We start from the raw sequence: 21,407 nt of genomic DNA, 5'->3' as shown, positions 1-21,407 counted from the left end.
AACAAGTAGAATTTGAAATTTAAGACACAATACCATTTACATTAGCACAAGAAAAAAATGAAATACTTAAGTATAAACCTAACAAAATGTGTACAAGACCTATATTAGAAAAACTACAAAACTGATGAAAGAAATCAAAGAACTAACTGGAAATATTCCATGTTCCCAGATAAGAAGACTTAATATTACTAAGATGTCAGTTCTTCCAAATTTGATCTATAGATTCAACACAATCCTAATCAAAATCCCAACAAGTTATTTTGAGGATATTGAGAAACTAAACCTAAACTTAAGATGGAGAAGCAAAAGTCCAAGAGAAGTCAACATAATATGAAAGAAGAACAAAGTTGGAGAACTTACACTACCTGACTTAAGATTTACTATAAAGCTAGAGTAATGAAAGGAATGTGATACTGTTAAAAAAAAAATAATCAGTGGAACAGAATAAAGAGGACAGAAATAGACCCACATAAATATAGTCAGCTAATCTTTGACAAACGAGCAAAGGCAATGCAATGGAGAAAAGATACTCCTTTCAACAAGTGGTGTTGGGACATCTGGACATCCACATGCCAAATAATAAATTTAAACACAAATCTTACAAATATAAGTCAAAAGGGATCATAGATCTAAGTGTAAAACACAAAACACTAAAACTCATAGAAGATGTCACAGGAGAAAATCTAGATGACCTTGGGTATAGCAATGAGTTTTTTAAACACCAAAGTCATGAAAGAAATAATAAGATGGGCTCCATTAAAATAAAAAATTTCTGCTCTGGGCTAGGCATAGTGGCTCACACCTATAATCCTAGCACTCTAGGGGATGAGGCAGGAAGACTGCTTGAGATCAGGAGTTTGAGGCCAGCCTAAGCAAGAGTGAGACCCCATCTCTACGAAAAAAAAAAAAAAAAATAGAAAAATTAGCCAGGCATAATAGCATGTGCCTGTAGTCCCAGCCACTCTAGAGGCTGAGGCAGGAGGATAGCTGGAGCCCAGGAATATGAGGTTGCAGTGAGCTATGATGATGCCACTACATTTCAGCCTGGGGGACAGAGGGAAACTCTGTCTCAAAAAACCAAAACCAAAACCAAAAAAACTTCTGCTTTGCAAAAGACATTGTCAAGAGAATGAAAAGACAAGCCGCAGACTGGAAGAAAATATTTGCAAAAGACAAATCTGTTAAAGGACTATTATCCAAAATGTATAAATAACTCTTAAAGCTCAACAATAGCTGGGTGCAGTGGTACATTCCTATAATCCCAGCTACTTGGGAGTCTGAGAAGGGAGGATTGTTTGAGGCTAGGAGTTTGAGGCCATAGTATACAATAATCACTCCTGTGAATAGCTGCTGTACTTTAGCCTGGGCGACATAGCAAGATCCTGTCTCAAAACACAAAACAAAACAATAAGAAAACAACCCAATTAAAAAGTGGGCCAAAGATCTGAACAGACACCTCATCAAAGAAGATACACAGATGGCAAATAAGCATATGAAAAGATGCTCTACCTCATATGTCATTTGGGAAATGCAAATTAAAAAAGCAATGAAATATCCTACATACTGACAACACCAAATGCTAGTGAGGATGTGGAGCAACAGTAACTTTCACACTTTGTTGGGGGGAATGCAAAATGGCACAACCACTCGGAAGACACAGTAGTGTCTTATAAAACTAGACATACTCTTATCATACTACCCAGCAATCTCAATCCTTGGTATTTACCCAATGGAGTTGAAAACGTATGCCCACACAAAAACCTGCATATGGATGTTCACAGAAGCTTTATTCATAATTGCTCAAACTGGGAAGCAGCCAAGATGTCCTTCAGTAGGTGAAGGGATAAACAAACTGTGGTACATCCAGGCAATGGAACAGTATCTGGCACTAAAAAGAAATGAGCTACCAAGCCATAAAGACACATGGAAGAACCTTAAATGCATATTATTAACTGAAAAAAGCCAATCTGAAAAGGCTACCTACTATATGTTTCCAACTATATGACATTCTGGCAAAAGCAAAACTATGGAGACAGTAAAAAGATCACTGGTTGCCATGGATTATGGAGAAATGAACAAACACAGCACAGAGGATTTATAGGGCAGGGAAAATGTATGATATTACAAAGGTTCATATGTGTCATTATACATGTGTCAAACCATAGAATGTACAAAAAGAGTGAACCCTAATGTAAACTGTGGACTGTGGGTGATGGTGACATGTCAACATAGGTTCACTGATTATAACAAATAAACCACTCTGGTGTGCATGTTTGGGGGCAGGAGGTAAACAGGAAATGTCCGTACCTTCTGCTTTACTGTGAACCTAAAACTTCTCTAAAAAATAAAGTCTATTAAAAAGAAAACAAATTAAAAAAAAAAAAAACCACCAGGCTGAGCGTGGTGGCTCACACCTGTAAACCTACCACTCTGGGAGGCCGAAGTCGGCGGATTGCTCGAGGGCTGGAGTTTGAAACCAGCCTGAGCAAGAGTGAGATCCCGTCTCTACTATAAATAGAAAGAAATTAATTGGCCAACTAATATATAGAGAAAAAATTAGCCGGGCATGGTGGCACATGCCTGTAGTCCCAGCTACTCGGGAGGCTGAGGCAGAAGGATCTCTTGAGCCCAAGAGTTTGAGGTTGCTGTGAGCTAGGCTGATGCCACGGCACTCACTCTAGCCTGGGCAACAAAGTGAGACTCTGTCTCAAAAAAAAAAAAAAAAAAACAAAAAACAAACAAATAAACAAAAAAACCACCAAAGACACTAGAGCAAATTTTATGTTAATTTTTATTTAGGTATACATATCATAAAAATTTAATCTCATAATTTTAAAGATACATAATTACTTATACATAATGTTTCAATCTAGTCTGTCAATCTAGTTTATCATGAATCCTTTTGGTCCCTGAACCTGCCTTTGTTTCCTTCCCTAAGGCTTGATGCAAAACTTCCTGGAGGGGAGAGGCAAGAAATTAAGGGTATTAGGGAGACACAGTCTCAGTTATCTTTGATGATGCTGAAAGGCGTTCAGCACCATGAACATGTTATTCAAACATAAATGAGAAAATAAACTATCTGAGCAATCTTCATGAGGTTTTTCAAGCAAAGTGTATTTCATATCACTACAAACTTAACTACTTATAAGCTATATCTAACATACTTAACTAACACTGAGTCTTCTGAGGTATCATCAATATCCAGCTTCCAATTTCCACTCTTTAAAATATTTCTCCATTGTGCTCCTAGATTTCCAAGTGCCAATGTTTACGGTAGGTATGATTTTCTGGGGCTTCAGCCACTGGACAAAGCGCTTCATTTCTAGGTAGCTGCTGTGTTCACTATAAGGAATTCCTGTAACACCAAAGAAAAAATATTGTGCACTAAAAATCAAACCAATAAAAAAATTTACAAGCATAAAATAAAATAAAATAGAAATGCAATCCAGGGTATTTTTGCAGTCAAATGCTCTACCATTGAGCAATGGTATTTTTTTTTAAAAAAACTCCTTGATGCCTTAGTTCTGATAAGAAAATTTGTTGATATCTTTTATGGATAATAAAGATTGAAACATTAAAATCATATAATACTTGGAACACTAAAAAAATCTATTACTTTTCTATGTATACATTTAATAATATGCATTTCTAGAGAGTCCTATTTAAGTAGAATTTTCTTCTTTTAACAAGTCTTCCTTTTAGACATTTTGCTTGGCTATGGATTTCAGAAAAATCTGGAAGAAATATGAGTAAAATGTGAAGAATAACAAGCAAGACACTCTCGATTTCCAGGGCAAGTAAGCATATTCTAGTCCCCAAACTTTGTACACATAAAAATAAAAAAATAAACAAAAATTAAATCTTAAAAATCACTTTATCTCCTTTATTGCAGATCAAGTACCATAGAGAAAGGGAGGTCCTGTTTTGAGCAAGCAAAGTTTTTAGAGCAGGTGTCCTCAAACTACGGCCTGTGGGCCACATGCCGCCCGCCGAGGACATTTATCCAGCCCACCGGGTGTTTTTGCCGCAGCTGCCTGTCCTGCTTAGCGGCCGACTCATCCCAGGCCCATAATGCACACTCTCCAATGGTATGAGGGACAGTGAACTGGCCCCCTGTTTAAAAAGTTTGAGGACCCCTGCTTTAGAGGCCGAGGGTAAGTCATAGGGCTAGTGACATACCAAACATGTTTCCAGCAGCTAGCACCGTAATAAGCCAACTCTGAGGGCACTGGTAATCCCCCTCCAAGGGACGAACACATCAAAATCAAGTCTGTGTCCTCTGCTGTCATCACGGCCAATCGATCAACTTCCTGCTCCCAATCTCACACGTCACCTAGCCTTCCAGTATACAACCACAGTACCCCTCCATTCAAGTAATTCTACAATTTTCTCTAAATATCATTAATCACAAGTTAAACAGTCTGTGTTAATGCCTATCTACTAGTCCAGCTCCTTACATTTGTTTACAACAAACTAGATACAGGTTTAGAGTTGTAGAAAGATTTGAAAACTTTAATTGTTCTTTAGTGCTCACCTGTGTTTCTTGGATCTCAACTTTACAATGCTTTTTAAAAATGTCAAGAAATTATACACAATAAAAGTGAGAAAACGTAATAATCATACCATATATTGAAATGTTTCCTTTGGTCTGGGGAATAACATCTGCTATACTAGTTAACCTGTTAGAGTGGGTCCATCCTGTAGGTCGAAAAGCCAAAATCTGATCATATTTCCCACCACACTTTTCCAAATGACTCTGTAAACCCTGTAAAATAAAAATAACATATTGATTTCATGGTTGATGGAGATGGGTTATGTGGAATAAAACAGAATGATTAAAGATGTTACACTGGCACAGTCATGGGGAATTTTCCCTCATCAGGCACTGGCTTGCAACAACCTAGTGTCGTGCTTCTAAAAAACAAAGTTACTGAAAAAAATATCTAAAATCTTTTTCTTCTTTACTTATCTAAAGTTAAACAAGCTTAAGTACAATCTGAAAAGAGTATGATGAAGCAACTTTAAACATAAGCAATTATATATAAACAAATTATAATTCAGATAGCTACCAAAAAACCCAACCAAATGAAACTACTCTCCAAATCCTACTACACAGAGATACTAACACTGGTAAACATTACTGCAAACATATCTCTCTCTCTCTCTACATATATATATATATGTATGATATATATATATACCAACAGGGAATTAATAGATGAATAGAGAGAGATAATTTTATAAAATGGCATTATACTCAGTACAGATATATATTATGCTTAGTAAACATTCTTCTCAGATGTTTATTCCCTTTAAATATGAACTGGATTAATTTCAAAACCTTTCATGCCACTACAGTCAAAACTAATATGCTTCCCTTATAAGTCTTGAGTAGAACAGAACTTCTCCAAACTAATGTCATGATAAATGACATTTAATGAAACTTTTATAAAATCAACTCTTATAAAATCTTTGAAAGAGAAATCCCATTAAAGATAATAATGGATGAGAGATACAAAAAAATTTAATACTTTTGGTCTTAAGACTAAAACCCAGAGTTTCAAGGGCTTAGAATGAATAAAAAAAATTCATTTCACTGATGAATTGATAACAATTCTTTGATTTTTCTTTGCATCAAACAATAATCTTTTATTAATTTTAAGTCCATACAAGAATACCTACCATAAAACAGACATTATTTCTTACCAACTACTATGCCCACTGGGAAAAGTTTAAGTTATGGATATGTAAGTAAGTTTCCATTACAATAACCCTCCCTATGCTACTGTCTTGCCAAGTCTAGGATCTAGCTAATGTTATTTAATTGCTATTCCTCCTGCCTTTGTTCTCCCAAAAAAGAAAATAATAGGAAATTGAGGCTTGGAGCAATTATACGTGTACACCATAAACTGAGACTCCAACTTTCAATACATGTCATCAAACCTATCAATTCCTATTTATCTCTGTGTAAATACCCTGGAGAATTAAATAACTAATTTTTGCTTTTTATGACACAAATTAGAGTTACTACAAAAACATTATTAACCTGTACCACCACCAAAAACTTATGACATTATCATATAACCTGAACCTATGAAAAGACTGCCAACAGCCACCAGTCATCCATTAACCACAATTTGAGAGCTACTCTCATGAGGAAATTTCTTAACAATAATTTAATCAACATGGAATCCCTGCTCTATGACTTGTCCCTGTTTATTCGTAACCAGTTTGTGAGAAAAATGCTTTTGACAATGTTACTAAAATTATTTTCCCAGTGTGCAAAAAATCATCTATAACATCACTGTTATAACATTTTATCATATTTAATCAATCAGGTTTAAATCAGAGGTGCTGGTGAACTAGATAGCATGAATGGTATTATTTATAGCATTTCTAAGGCTTTCAAGCAGGCCTTGGATACCTCGAAAACTATATTAGGTTTATCTTTTCACAAAAAGCCATTACTGCTCATGCAATCAAACTATTTTTGGCTGGTAAAAAAATTGGCTATTAAGTGCTAACTAAAATACAGCATTACAGTGACCATCAGCTTCTGCTCCATCTGTGTTTTGAAGATAAGAAATCTTCAAAATATGTGATCGATACCTGGTCACTTTAATGGAGGAAGAAGAGAGAATACCGAAGGTAACACCAGTAAATATCTGTTCCAGTATTATACTAAGCTCTAGCGTCAGAGTAGAAGGCAAGAGGATACAGACCTCACCTTCTGGAAGCTTACAGCCTAGTGGGCATAATAAGGTCAATAAAGCCCACCTTCTAGATCTCTTCTAACGAAAACCATCTGCCCTTTCTTAGCTCAACAATGAGGAGCCTGACAGATTGATCCTTTCACAAAGGACCTAGATGTGGAAAAACATAGACTTACTATTAAAAATATAGACTAATGACTCCAGATCACTCCTTCTCAGTAAAAAAAAAAAAATCAGATTGAACATTTCTCTGAATCATTAAAACCAATTTGAATTCCTGTATAAAAAACTGCACTTGAGTTTGTAGCTGTCTGAAGATTTAAATTTGGTTTAAGTTTGGATTTGTAAATATATGATCTCTAAATGGCAGCCACGCCATGTGCATCAGAACATGCAGTCTGGAAAGTGGTAGGTTGTGAGGAAATTGTCAGAGAGGAAGAGGTGGCCCTCTCCTGCTGAAAGCTGATGAATCTGTTTCAGATCCCACTTGGAAACCTTCCTGCATCACTTACTTCCTCATCTTTATACCTTCAATTTCTTCTCCCTACCCCTCATAATACAAAAACCTTCATATCTGTTGGCTAACAAACAAGCAATTCTTTCCCATGGGACATCAATCTATCCAGCCCCTCTTCATAGCCATGCTCAAGGCTTCCTGCTTCCATTTCCTCACCTCTCATTCACTTTTTCACTTCATGAACATTATAGCAAAATACACCATGTTCTGCATTATGTACTGAATTGTTTTAAACATATAGTTTTGATGTATTCTATTAGCAGGCATCAAAATGTTATCATATGGACTAAATCCTAGTTAGTATATGAAGAAATCTGAAAAATAAGCCCTCAAATCATGGTGAGGTCATATCGCATATGTCCTAATTTATACTCTGGAACTAATGCTAGAACTTCCTTCTAAGATATACTTTCATGATTTCATTTAATCCTCACAACAAGTAAATTTTCAACATATCAATGTTACAGAGGCTTAATATTAATGCAAAATGGAACAGACCTGAAGAAAAGGAAGAATTCCTTAGAAGTCTCTACTCATTTCCCCACTCACTCAGAAAGAACTGCAAAATGATCTTAAAAATGAAAGGTTTGAATGACCAGACAGCTGCACACTTTCTATTGTTGTTTCTGCTTATATGTTAGTTCTCTAGTTCCTAAATTCCTGGTGGACATATGAATTATTCTATAGACTTGCATATAAGGAAAAATTAAAAACATCTCAAATTCCCCTCAAAAGATTTTCTAGGGCAAATTTTACTGTAAGTGACTCCATTATAATCAAATTCCTCTAAGTTAAATGCAGGTACAATGGGATTTCTGTCTACAATCACCAGATTACCTTTTCTAGTTCATCCTTAAAGACATATCTCTTGAATGCTTACCTTAAAATTAATCTGCATCATTGGGAGAAGGTGAACCAATGAACTGCACATGTCTGTAGTGATGAGTGAATTAATTTCTGGTATATTGAGGCATTGTAATGTTTTATATTTTTCTCGGGACATGCCCACTTTTGAACCTAAAACATCAGCAATGGCTACAGGCAAAGGAAAAGGGTAAAAATAGTAAAATTACAGCTTGTGAAAGTAATAAAGTTATAATTTAATCAAATTTTAAATAAGAATTTGCCAAATGAAAGGAAATTCAAAACATTCACGCTTTTACTGTAATATCTCAAAAAGGCCGAATAATTTCATTGGTTAACTATATGGAATAAATTGTGTGAAAGCCAAAGAATTTATTTTTAAAGGCCTATCATTTATTATTTAAAACTACAAAAATGTATAGATAGGGATAGAGGAAAGGAAGGAACTAAATTTGGAGAAATTAAAACCCTGGCTTTATCACTTACTATACTAATGTTCGACATAATGTGACCATACTTAAAAAGAAATGGAAAGCACTTTGCAAAATAGTATAATACCACCTAGATAAATTATAGCTATACATCAAGAAAACATTTAGGACAAAAAATAAAACTGTTCTCTAAAATAATTAACTGATATTATATTATCCTCAAAGAATACAGTAATACAACTATGTATTAGTCATCTTTCAAAGTTTATTAAAATAATAATGTAGCATGGACATTTGCTCTATAAACTTCTTATAGCTATAAAGGCTAAGATAAACACATACTATCAAATGTTTCCGTAAAGTTAAGCTTTTCAAAGTTTAAATATATCAAACTACCAAACTTTCCTTCAACATCAAAGGTAATATATAATTATTTCAGGAAATAATTGTCAAATGCAAGTGTACAGACTGAAAGGGTTTTATGCAAGAAGAATCTGATCTTTATAATATATTAATGTAAATTAGATACAGATACCACCCACCTAGGAAGACTTTCTCTTTTCCAATAGAATAAGTGCCACACACAACAAGAGCACGTGGGTTTAGAGTTACAGCTTCAAAGGCAGTGTTGATGGCAAACTGGATAACCTCTTGCTGAGACGGAAAGGTGTATTCTGGGCTACAGTATCTGTAATATGGAAACATAGTACTTACTCAAAGAACAGTAAGAAAGCCATAGCCTTAAGTTGGATGTTACTTTAGAAAATAAGCTTTAGCAAATGACATAAACTGGTGGTGTAGTACATTGACACCACAAGAATTTCCTCACTGCCTGTGGTTAGAATTATTCGATACCAGTTATTATTAATTTATGATGAAATTATAACTTTTCAATTTACCTTTTTCATATTTATTTTATCATCCTTAAATAAAGAAATTGCCTTTTTGAAGACTTTTTTCCCTCTAAGAATATTTCTAGCCAGCCAGCTATTTTAGTTATAATTTATAAACCTCAATCTTTTCTTTAATTCTAATCACTATCAAAGAAAATTCTATTGATAAGGATTATAGTTGGATTAAAGAATTCTGACTTAATAAAAAACTATTAAAAATGAAACTTAACATGAGTTTAATAAAATAGCTTTTAATCAGTTAATATTCATACGGCTGTATCATCTCTTCTTATAGACACAGAAATAGAGAAATATATATATATAGACACCGAAATATATAGACATACAGAGATTCCAGTTGAGTCTATCTTAATACAATAACACCCAGTGAAAAATTAACCCTAGACTACTATCAATATATATTTGAGATGAAAAGTAAGCACTTTTTCACTAAAAATGTAATAAACTACAAACACCAAAGAAACATATTTTTCCAATTTTTGAAATTGTTTTTGCTGGTCAAGCACCAAAAAAGAAGAAAAAATACTTTGTCCTTTTTCCTATAAAAACTTACAAAGAAATTCAGAATTGTATATAGAACTATGTAATACCTTTTAAACTTATTATAATTTATTTAGTACTTAAAGTACATATAAAAGAATAGAAAAATTAATCATAGTTTGAGAAAACTGTCTGTGGAAAGACCATTTTTTACTACAATATCCCATCCGAACACACTTCTCCTTGAAACAGGTTGAAATAGTTGAGATATTTAATTTCTAACAAATTGGTGAGGTATTTTAATACATAATATCACATTGTACACCATAAATATATATAATTTTTATCTGTCAATTATACCTTAAAAAGCTGAGAATAAATACATAAAAAATTAAAATATAATGGCTTATACCATTATATTTACAGCACTTTGGAATTCAAAGCTGTCACTTATAAATTACCTTTTTGAGAAAAGAACAATAGTAACTTTGAATACTCAGAAACAGAATCACATTATGGCCTCTGTTTTCTCTTCACAGTTATACTTAATATCTATACAGACATTCTTATAAGGCAACTTAAAAAGGTATTTTCCTAAAGCTTGCTCCCAAATTTTTATTCCTTGTTTCAGTAACAGGATTATGATATAAACATATTTTTGAAAATAAGTTACAAAAACATTGAGCTATAGTTAGTTAAGACATATAATCCTAACTTTGCCCTTAAGCAAGTATATTTTTCAAACGGCATCCCTCTGATAAATAGCCTTAAAACAATAACTGGCAATAAGGCATCATTTTGATTACCTGAGCAAATGCTGAAATCATTCATAATACATAGAGCACATACTGACAGTGGGAAAAGGAAGCAACGAAGAAATTCTCTTACGTTGTATCTAAGTACAGCATATGGACTTTCTGGCCTGCAAGAAGAGAACGTTCCATGCTGGGATTTGCTCTGAAGTCTCCAGTATGTAATATAACAGTACCATTAGGAAGATAAAAAAGGATCATGACAGCACCTGGACAGCTGAACACAAAATTTCAAAGGAATATTCTTAATACAGGCAAAGCATCTAAAGGTAGTTTATCAACAAGCTAATACACTTTACTAGTTAACCACAATGACATAGCATTGTATTACAGAGGAAATGAACATCATAAAAAGAATGGGTGGCCAGCCTGAACAAGAGAGAAACCCCCTCTCTATCAAAAATAGAAAATTAGCATGGTGTTGTGGCACATGCCCGTAGTCCTAGCTATTGGGGAGGCTGAGGCAAGAAGATCGCTTAAGCCCAGGAGTTTGCGGTTGCAGTGAGCTACGATGATGCCACTGTACTCTAGCCCAGGCAACAGAGCAAGACTCTGTCTCAAAAAAAACCAAAAAACAAAAAAAACCCTGGTGTTCAGTAAAAACCTCAGCAGGCCTGGGTTGCTCTTAAACTCTGCATATCTGCACATTACCAAGAAATGCTTGTCTTCAGGACTGGCTCTTGGCTGGCTCCTGAGAAATGAGCTCTAAGCCCTATGAATATTCTGCCTGATAAGGGTGTTTTATATCCCTGAGGCACTGGGCTTTGAGATAGTAGTTTGATCACATATTTATGCTAACTATGTGATCTCTGGTGAATACCTGAATAAAGCTTACTTTAAAAATCAAAACTAAAATTGGTGATTAAAAAAAAAAACAGCAGCAAAGTTAGCAGACAAAAACTTTAAAAAAGGCAACCTGAAGTAATAGCATTGTCCAGGATTTTAGGAAATCTAGACATAGTCTAACTTCTTTCCTAAACATCTATGATCTCTATGGTACAGAAGGCTAAACATTCTATGAAAAGTAGAAAAAAGCATAGTTGATAGTTGTGTTTTCACAACATAAATGCCGATAGTACTTTACATAAAAAAAGAAGGAAAAATGGAAACCATTTCCAAGAAAAAAATCTTCTAAATCTTTAGTATCTAAAGCCTGTAAAATTTCCTAAAGGGACGAAAAAACCCTTTAGTATCTGAATAGAGTACAAGCTATTAATTTGTATAAATAATATTAAAGAAAATGGAAAAAAGTTATCTTGCAAAGAACAGCAGCAATTATTTTTAAAAGATAAGATGGAGTCTCATATGTGAAGTGTTAGCAATTTAAACTAGGTAAAAAATGGGTTAGATTAATAACATTTAGATGATCTCTCTATATTTAAGCTCTGATTCTATAATTTGTTACATTATTTTTCCAAAAGGATAAACATATATTACTCAAGTTTTAAGAAAAATAGCAAGCATATTAGTTCTAATAAAAGTGTTCTTAAATAACCATGCCAATTTTTCTTTCTTTTTGAATATTTTTAAATGGGCTATTAATAAGGTGACTTTAATACTTACTGATTGGCATCAAGCAAAACAACTTTGACACCATTCACAACACATTCAGTGTCCATTGGCAATGAATGGATATATTGTTCTTGCACATGAAGCTTGCTCTTCACCAAATTACCAGTTATCTGCAAAACAGGAGGTACTTATAGCTGATACAGTAAAACACTAAATAAGTATTTTATTTCATACTAGTTTAGAACCACAGCATCTTAATAATATCCCTGCTTTTCCACTTACATTCAAATAAACCCTCCACAATGCCAGGAAGAAGTTCCTCTAGTGACTTTGTCACTACTCTGCTTGAATGCGATCACTGACTCTCTCTCACCTATGAAAGTCAATCATTCCCAGCATGACATACAAAACCCTCAGTGAGGTGGTCCCTGCCCAATCCTGTGAGTTTGTATCCTGCTATATCCTATCTTGAGTTCCAGCCATTCTTAATTATGTGAAGTGTCTGGAATGACCATCTTTCCCAGGTGCCTGTGCCTTTACCTAACCTCTACTCTCTACCTGGAATGCTCTTTCCTCTGCCTGGTTCTGGAATCAGACCAGCCTGCATTCAAATTCAGACTCTACCATTACTAGTTCTGTGACCTGGAGCATTCACTTAACCTCTCCAAACCTTGGTTGCTTCATTAATAAAAAGCCGACACTTCAAGAATGCTATGAGAATTATTACATCAAATTTTAGCTAAAGGCCGGGCATGGTGGCTCACGCCTATAATCCTAGCACTCTGGGAGGCTGAGGAGGGCCAATAGCTCAAGGTCAGAAGTTCAAAACCAGCCTGAGCAAGAAGGAGACCCGTCTCTACTAAAAATAGAAAGAAATTAATTGGCCAATCATAGAAAAAAATCAGCTGGGCATGGTGGCGCATGGGTGTAGTCCCGGCTACTCGGGAGGCTGAGGCAGTAGGATCGCTTGAGCCCAGGAGTTTGAGGTTACTGTGAGCTAGGCTGATGCCAGGGCACTCTAGCCTGGACAACAGAGTGACACTCTGTCTCACAAAAAAAGAAAAATCTAGCTAAAGCCCTTAGTAATAGGTACTAAAATGTTTACCTATTAAAAATTAGGTCAAGTTATCTCTTTCACCATGAAACTGTCTCTAACCTCAGACAAGGACAGAGTAAAGCACTCTCTTCTCCCTACTCTTAAGCACTCTGTTCATTTTTCTATTATAATACCAATTCCATTGTGGTATTATTTATGAATGTTTCCTCTGCAGACTGTAAGCTCCTTGAAGTTAGGTACACTCCTGTCCCTCCACATCATAGGGGGATTGGTTCCAGGACCCCCGAGGTTACCAAAATCTGGGGATGCTCCAGTCCGTTATATAAAATGGCACAGTATTTGCATATAACCTATGCATTTTCTCCCATATATCTTTAAATCATCTCTAAGTTACTTATAATACCTATTATAATGTAAATGCTATGTAAATAGTTGTTATACCTACATTTTTATTTGTATTATTTTTTATGGTTGCATTGTCTTTTTGTTTATTTATTTTGAGTATTTTCAATTGGTTGCTGCAGATACAGACCCTGCAGATACAGAACCCATAGATAGGAAGGACTGACTGTATTTTCCCTTGTGTATTCATTTAGGTGTTCAATGAATGTTTACTGAATGAAACTTGGGGTTAAGTACATCATGAAATAGTTTTTTGTTTCTATGTAATAAAACATATATTTAAAAAAAATTGATTGTAACCCTTGACATTAACTCATTTAATCTTAGAACTCTGATGTGGAATCTGTTTTCTCTTTGTTTAGTAGAATGAGAGACCTTACAGTTTTAAATATTCTTTTTTTAACCAAACTGCTTAAAAATTTGCTGCATTCTACAGTTGGAATTTAGAATACTAAAACTTACCTCACTACAATAAACTGGAAATGTGAAGTGCTTAGACAACCCAGCATAATGATCAGAATGAAAATGTGTGAGAAAGTAGGCTGTGCAACCTTCAACCAAGCCATACTGAAAGGCATCAACTGTAAAGCCGGTTCCTGCAAAGAAAATACCAACACAGCAGGTTGAGCAAGAGCTGACAAAGTAAACGATATCTGATTTGATTATAAATAGTGAACCCTTTATCCTCTTCACATCTCATTTCCCATTTAACTGTAATTTAAAAACTTATGCCACATAAATTTTAGCAAAAGGTTATACTAGAGACAAGAATTAGTCTTATAAGTTTCTACTAAATATCCTAGTAGAGAGACTCTTTTTTGTGAATAGCTGCACCAAAAAAAAAAAAAAAAAAAAAATCAAAATACAAACCAAAACTCATTTACTTAATACTTTCATCATATTTACCGGGTACTTGAACTCCTTTACTTCTGCAAAGCAGCAAAAGGAGAAAGCTTTCTTCTAAAACACGAATTCTCTATGGAGGTGATATTGATATACTTCCAAGGGAGCAAAGGTTGCAGGCCAACCTGTAAACTCACATATTTCAAAAATTTGCAGCCATCCAAAGGGCCATGATACAATAAAAGATAAACAGTATATCTACTACCTTTGAATTTCACTGCAGATTGGGATTGAAGGGTGGGGGCAAACAAGAGAAAAAGTGCCTAAAAAGGACTCTTTAGAGGAGTAGTGATGAAAAAGAAGTTGAGAAATACTGTTCTAGAATGTGTTCACACAAGAAATAACCAGGGTGCTGACTGGTGATATCCAAGTAAATAAGCATAATTTCACAATTCTACTGAGGCTTATCAACACATGGCATACTAGTTTTAGGCTCACTTAAAGGGCAGAAAATTAATCAAAATAATTATTAAAAACAAAACTGATGTTATAATATATAGAAATGCTGTTCTCTACATAAATATTTTGAACAAATTATAGACCTAGAACATCAATAAAGCATTTAAAAACTTTCTGAACCAATTATATTTTGGCTGCTGTATTTTTATTGTGCTTTATTTTATATTCTTTTCAGAAGAGTCATTGATTTCTTCAATACAATTCATTTCACTGCACATTTTTCTACTAACTCATCTGTGAAGGCATGAGAAATTATATGAACATGAAAAGGCAGAGAAACTAAGTTCTAATATGGTCTTAAAATGACTGAAATTTATTATATGTACTACCTGTGACATTTCCTTTCTTTGAAGCTATTTAGTACTTTATATTTCTCACAAGTGATTAGAGACTACCTTTTATTATAGTTATTTACGGAGATGCTTTTCTTCCTTCTGTATTAAGCTAAATCCCTACTACTCTCCTACTAATCTTCCTGTAATCTGTACTATCTACCTAACCAGTACAGTAATTTATATAGAAAACATCTTTAATAAAAGTTGCTGAATTGAATGGAGCGAAAAAAAAATCCAAATAGGCAAAAACAAATCTATGTTAAAGCCTCATGAAGTATCATAAAAACCAAAAGGAAACACATACAAAAAATTGTTTCATACACACACATCCACCCACCCCCATGGGCAATGCACACAAAGTTCAAAAAAGTTGTCTTTGTTGATGATATATTGAGTATTGATAATTCAACTTACCAGGTATTTTCTTATAGAACGGACATGTCTTTTTTCTGAATTCCCCTACATTAGATGACTCTGAGATTTTCTTGTTCCCTCTTTGCAGCCCACCATGAGCTGATTTCACGAAGGTTTTGTCTTTACTTAAATTGACTGTTCCAGATTCTCTATTGTTAATAAGGTGATCTGATCTCTTCCTTCTTGTTCTCTTCCTGCTCTCTTCCTTCTGACCCCCTCCTGCTCCTTCCTGCAGTGAATTTGATTTTTTAAGTCTCTTTCTTCGATGCTGTAATGTCTCACTAGAAAGTTCCACAGAAATCTGACTCTCACTTAAATTCTTTGAATCAAATTCTAAATCACTTAAAGATTTTTCTGCTTTCCTCTTGTACTGCAAGGACTTCTTTTTATTAGGACTTAGAACTGGATTTAAGTTTATCCCTTCTAATGCACTTTCCCCCAGCAATTTCTCTTCTTTTCTTTTAGGTGGTAGTCCAAAATATACACCTATATCCGTTTGCTTCATTACCTTTGTAGGTTTTCTTGCATTACACTTAGGACCAGAAGGCAGTATTTTCAAAGATTCAGAAGCAGTAGGTGCACCAGAAAATGTTTCTGTATTTAAAACTGTAACTTTACCATCTAGCATACCAACTAATGCCTTTCTGTGGAAACTTGCTGAGTTAGTATTGTTCTTGGCACTGAGGTTCTCACTAGTTAATTCTCTAATTTTACTTTGGGTTGGATGGAAAGAAAGATACCCTCCTTCCTGGCTTTCAAAAGGTTTCGACATTTCACTCATAACTAACGGAAGAAAAACTTGATTGTAAACAGCTGATCCTTCAATGACCTGTTTGTGTTTATCTGATTGAGATGAGTGAAATTCTTGCTCATAAGGTTTTACTTTATAATTAGAAGCAACAAGCTCCCCTGCTAATGCAGGTGGAAACAACATAAAATCACCACCAGTATATGCTGGATCACAATACGAAGTAATACTTTCACTATTTGGGGAAGTAAGTTTAGACGAATCCTTTAGGGTACTGTATTTATACAGTTCTTCATCATACTTATTTTGAGTTAAGAAGCCGTTCACATTGGAACAGCTCTCCTCCTGGTCCTGCAGTAAGGGACTCTGTAGTTTTTCAAACAAAATAGAGCTGTGGTCATCTTCTTCTAGGCTGCCATCTTTTGAGCTTTCAGTGAAAAACAGTTCCTGTTGTGAATCATCCAGCTTTTCATCTATGTTGTGAGTTTCTTCATCACTTTGAAGTGGAGAATAGGAGATTTCACAGTCACTAAAGTCATTTTCTTGCAATGGCAAATGTATGGGTTCTGAGTTGTTTTGGCTCTCTAATTCTTCATCAGCAAGAGGCAAACCAACTCCCACCAGTTTGTCATTCTTAACAAATTCTGTAAATTGTAGAGCTCTCTGGGATGTTTGGCTATTTGTAGAAGAGGAAATCTTTTTGTTGCTTTCAGCTGGAGATTGAGATTGAGATTTTCTTAAACACTGAGTCTTCATCAAGGGATTGTTTGAAATAACTTTTAAGTTCTCAGTTTGTTTCTCACACAGAGACCATCTTTCCTCAAAGCTACAAGGAAAGCCTGAATTATTCTCGCTGAAACTACCACCTGATGCATGTGATGGGCTGCTAAAAGGACTATTACCAGCCCTGCTTTGAGCCAGCAGGAAGTGAGTATATCTCTTATAATGAGAAGGAATTGTTGAGGTACACCGAAGACCATCAGGACACTCTGAAAATTTTAATAAAGAAAAAAGTATTATAGGATCAAAGCGTAAATCAAGCTTTGACAGTATTAGCACTACAAATTAATATGCAAGTGAAAAAAGTATCAGTCCTACTTCGAGGCCATAGGACAATAGCTATTTTTAATTGTAAAAAAAGATCAAAAGATCAGCATGAAATATCAACACTTAATCCAGCATGGTTTTACAAGATGCTAGTTATTAGTTTTAAATCAAATACTCTCTTAAATTTCTCTTCAAGTAATCTTTTCTCAAAAAAAATTTTTTTTAAGACTAACACCTTTTTTTCTTTCCTAAGTAACTTCTACAAACATGAGGCCCTGGAAAATGCATGTCATATTTATAGAGTATTTCTTAAATGGATGCTACAAACTTGACACCATTAGTTTTACTAATTCATTCTTGTTCAGCCAATAAAGAGTAAAGAAGACTTGTGTCTCTCTCACAGAAATAAAATTCTACCCATTTTTATCTTATCAGGCAACAAAGATTTATGACAACTATTACCAAATCAGGTTCCATTATTTAACATTCACATTGTATACAATAAAATAGTAACAATCTCAGTAAGATTACTTATAGCTGTATGAACAAATTTGAAATTCTGTTCAAGACTTTGAAATTCAATTTGAAAAACTGGTTAATAACAAGGCTTTAATAATTTGGAAACTATCCCCTGTCATACTATTATGATTGAGAAATTTTTCTGTAAACCATCTTGGCATATATCCCTGTATATGTTAATTTCTAGGTTTATCAAAAAATGACACTCTCCTACCACCCTAAAAAGATGTTACATTAAATTAGAAGACTCTGTGGCTTAAAACCTAACTTAAAACCACCTCATGAAAGTATTTGTTATAGAATGGAATTCATTTCAAGAAGAGTCTGAGATTCTACTCAAAGGAGTATAGTGAAAACTCAAAAGCAAATCTTTTTGAGGTGGCTTCATCTATAAGACATTTCACCCTGAGGTACTCACCATGGACTCCAACTTCCATTTCTGATTTTCAAGTCACATAAAAGCAAATTACTAGCATTAATGAGGTTTTCACTTGCTATAGTTTTATGAGAAAGGCTAATGACAATTTTTTTTAAAAAAGAGTTCTTTTCTATGTCCATGCAGTACTTTAAAATGACTAGAGGTTAATAATAAAATGTATTCTGAATCATAGTTAACATGAAAACCATACTGAGTATTATTTTTTCCTTTACTGAATTTTTTTAGATTTAAAAATCTATGTATGGCATATAAAATAGCTTTAAAATGCACAAATCATCACAACCCATTCTTCATATATTCCAAGTAGGATTTTCTACATGTTAAATACTTATTATATATTTTAAAAGATAAAAACATAGCATTATTTTTGTTATCATTTGGCACATTTTTGTTAGAATCTTAATCATCTAAGACTCTTTCCCAGTTCCTCTTCCTGTACATTAGCATGATGAATACAACATAACCATATTTAGAAACCAGACTATATATATAATTTTTATACTTTTCTATATAATTCCATAAAAGATAAATTGGACAAGTTATTTAACTTTTAAGAACCCTCATGTATAAAATGCCAATATCACCTATTGTATATGATGATACACGAGTAAAAATAAACAGTGTGAAAGTACCTAGCATAGTAAAGGTTCAATTAACATTTACGAACAATAATTGAGATGTCTAGGAACTTTTACAAAACAATAAAATACATTTAAACTGATTTCGAACCTGCAACTTTCTTTACAATTATACCCTTGACTGGTATGGTGTCTAATCACAGTGTCTTATCTCTCTCTTAGCTTATTGCTTGCCTTGTTCCTTTCACTAAATTGATATGTCTGACCTAATGTAGGCCTTTTGAATTATTTGGAAACCACTACCTTTTCTGTACTCTTACCTGTTTCAGAGACTGGTGGAGAATCCAAACATTCAAAAACATGCCATCGAGGTGTTTGACCTAGCAATGAGGAAAAAGGCATCTGGCAGTTTGGACAGTATCCATCATAAACTGGACGTATCTTTGGAGACACGTGTTTGTTTTTTTGAGTTCTACACAACTTTCCTGGAGTGGTCTCCTTGTCTTGAGACTGTTGACTACCATCTCCACAACTTGAACTCTGACTGGAAGCTACACAAGCCTGACAAACTGCTGCTTTAGGGGACATCTCATGGTCCTTTACCTCCTCTTTAGCTTCTATGGTTCTTTTTCTGCTTCTCTTTCGTTTTGACTGGTATTTTCCCTCTTTTGCTTTTCCAACAGGTTTTAGAATACTTTCAGAATAATTATTTGGATCAGCTAGTTTTGGTTTTCTTTTAGATTTGTATTCCCAAATGTCTTCTTCTAAAAGGGTGTCTTCTAACATGGCAAAATGACTTTATCATTAAAGAGGCGTTAATCTTAAGTAAACAGAGTTCATTTCTTGATACGAAATTTCTAAATGGAATTATTTTTGCTGAGAGAAAAACAAAAGTAATAAAAAAAACTCACTAACTGAATGGGAATCTACAGCTCTGGTAATGAATATATTGGCAAGCTGCAAACCTCATACCTGAACACCCGCTGTTCCATTTATACCACAACAAAATTAAGAGAACCTATCACAGGGGTGAAATTTTTGATTGTGGCTATTTCATTCGGGGATCTCAGCCTTTTCCAGGACTTAATTCATAAAAATAAGAATCAGTAATACTTTGAAAATTAGGCACTAATGGGAAAAATAGGTTCAGCAGCTTATTCTTAGAATGAGCTTTTGTAAAACTGCTATGAAGCTATTTTCAGTTCTTTGAAGTGGACAATTGTCCATATAATTCACAAATCCAACCACAGTCCCCGGGCATGTGGCTCAGCAGGAATTCCAAATACTAAATGGCTACCTCAATTTACCAGTAAAACTAGTCAAAGAAGTGTGTAATTCGCAAAAAAGAAAAGAAAAGTGATTGTCCTTATCCATGACTCGTGGATATTCAACAACTTCGGTTTCCTGCGTCAGTCCATTATCTTCCTCCAACAGCAATGCATAAACCCTACACGGTGAACAAAACAAGTTCGAATATATGAAATGGTGTTTGTACTGAGGTCACACTCCTTACTCCAGAACACAGAGGTGTTCTGTACTTAAGGTGGCCTCTCTTCCCTAGCCTCAAAACTTAAGTCGCTTGCCAGGTGCCTGCCACCGCCGCTACCTTCTCTTTTGGCTTTAGACGCTGCAAGGCCAGCGAGTAGGGCCTTAGCCGTCTCCAGGTTAAGCACAGTCAGCTCCAAAAAAGCCGCCAGAGTCTCCCCTTCTAAGACTCTGAGGCCCGCCCTCAGGGACCCTCGCGGCTGCCCACCTGCCACCGCGCCCCCGCAGGAGCAGCTCCAGCTGCATCCGCTCCCCTCACAACCCCCACCCCTGGCTCGGCTAACAACCTATTCGCGCCCGCACTTTCAGCACTCCCCGAGTGACAAAGCGCTGTATTTGTAAGTTGGAGTCACCGGCCAGTCACTCCCAACTTAAATAAGCCTTGTCCCTTGAGGATAGCCTTAGCCCTCCCTTTACCTTTAGTGTCTTGGCGGGAACATCTTCCCGCTGCCAGTGCCGTGTCGAATCGGCGGATTCTGGTCTAAGAGCGGGATTTTAAAAATAATTTTCTGTAAATAGTGTGCCCTTTTAAGTCCTACGGATTTATTTTATTTCATTTCCTTTTTGTTCTAAAGCGCGCTAATTTTCAAAGTGGAGGGTGGGGGAATGGTTTTCTTAGCGCTTCTGGGACGCAGCGCCAGAGGCCTGTCCCATGTTGAATCTGGCGCTCTCAATGTCCAGGCTCAGCCGCGGCGCGGCGACCCTGGAGGGGCGGGGT

The 21,407-nt window shown here is 35.1% G+C and overlaps 1 protein-coding gene across 2 annotated transcripts; it reads right to left on the bottom strand.

The window, feature by feature from the left end:
- Positions 1–2,773: 2,773 nt before the first annotated feature.
- On the bottom strand, positions 2,774–21,401 carry DCLRE1A (DNA cross-link repair 1A). 2 transcript variants are annotated; one of them, XM_012772326.3, is made up of 10 exons: positions 21,107–21,401; positions 19,465–20,591; positions 15,814–17,550; positions 14,165–14,298; positions 12,295–12,413; positions 10,808–10,948; positions 9,068–9,213; positions 8,111–8,265; positions 4,624–4,765; positions 2,774–3,355 (listed from the first exon to the last, which is right to left on the bottom strand). In XM_012772326.3, the coding sequence occupies exons 2-10, from the start codon at positions 19,928–19,930 to the stop codon at positions 3,195–3,197; spliced, it is 3,201 nt and encodes a 1,066-aa protein (XP_012627780.1). In that variant the 5' UTR covers positions 19,931–20,591; positions 21,107–21,401; the 3' UTR covers positions 2,774–3,194. The 2 variants fall into 2 exon arrangements, with proteins under 2 accessions (XP_012627780.1, XP_075865889.1); XM_076009774.1 differs by having other exon boundaries at positions 19,465–21,336.
- Between the last annotated feature and the right edge of the window lie 6 nt (positions 21,402–21,407).

The sequence above is a fragment of the Microcebus murinus genome, chromosome 14 (genome assembly GCF_040939455.1).
Source record: "Microcebus murinus isolate Inina chromosome 14, M.murinus_Inina_mat1.0, whole genome shotgun sequence".
Lineage (NCBI taxonomy): Eukaryota > Metazoa > Chordata > Mammalia > Primates > Cheirogaleidae > Microcebus > Microcebus murinus.
This window is presented reverse-complemented; position numbering and strand designations above follow the sequence as displayed.

What these genes read in the sequence shown, in the direction of transcription:
- DCLRE1A (XM_012772326.3), bottom strand. Translation starts at nt 19,930, where the DNA reads ATGTTAGAAGACACCCTTTTAGAAGAAGACATTTGGGAATACAAATCT. An exon ending in TCCACCAGTCTCTGAAACAG is followed by an intron (nt 17,551 to 19,464) that starts GTAAGAGTACAG and finishes TAAAATTTTCAG; the next exon opens with AGTGTCCTGATGGTCTTCGG. An exon ending in GTTTTGCTTGATGCCAATCA is followed by an intron (nt 10,949 to 12,294) that starts GTAAGTATTAAA and finishes TTTTGTGTTCAG; the next exon opens with CTGTCCAGGTGCTGTCATGA.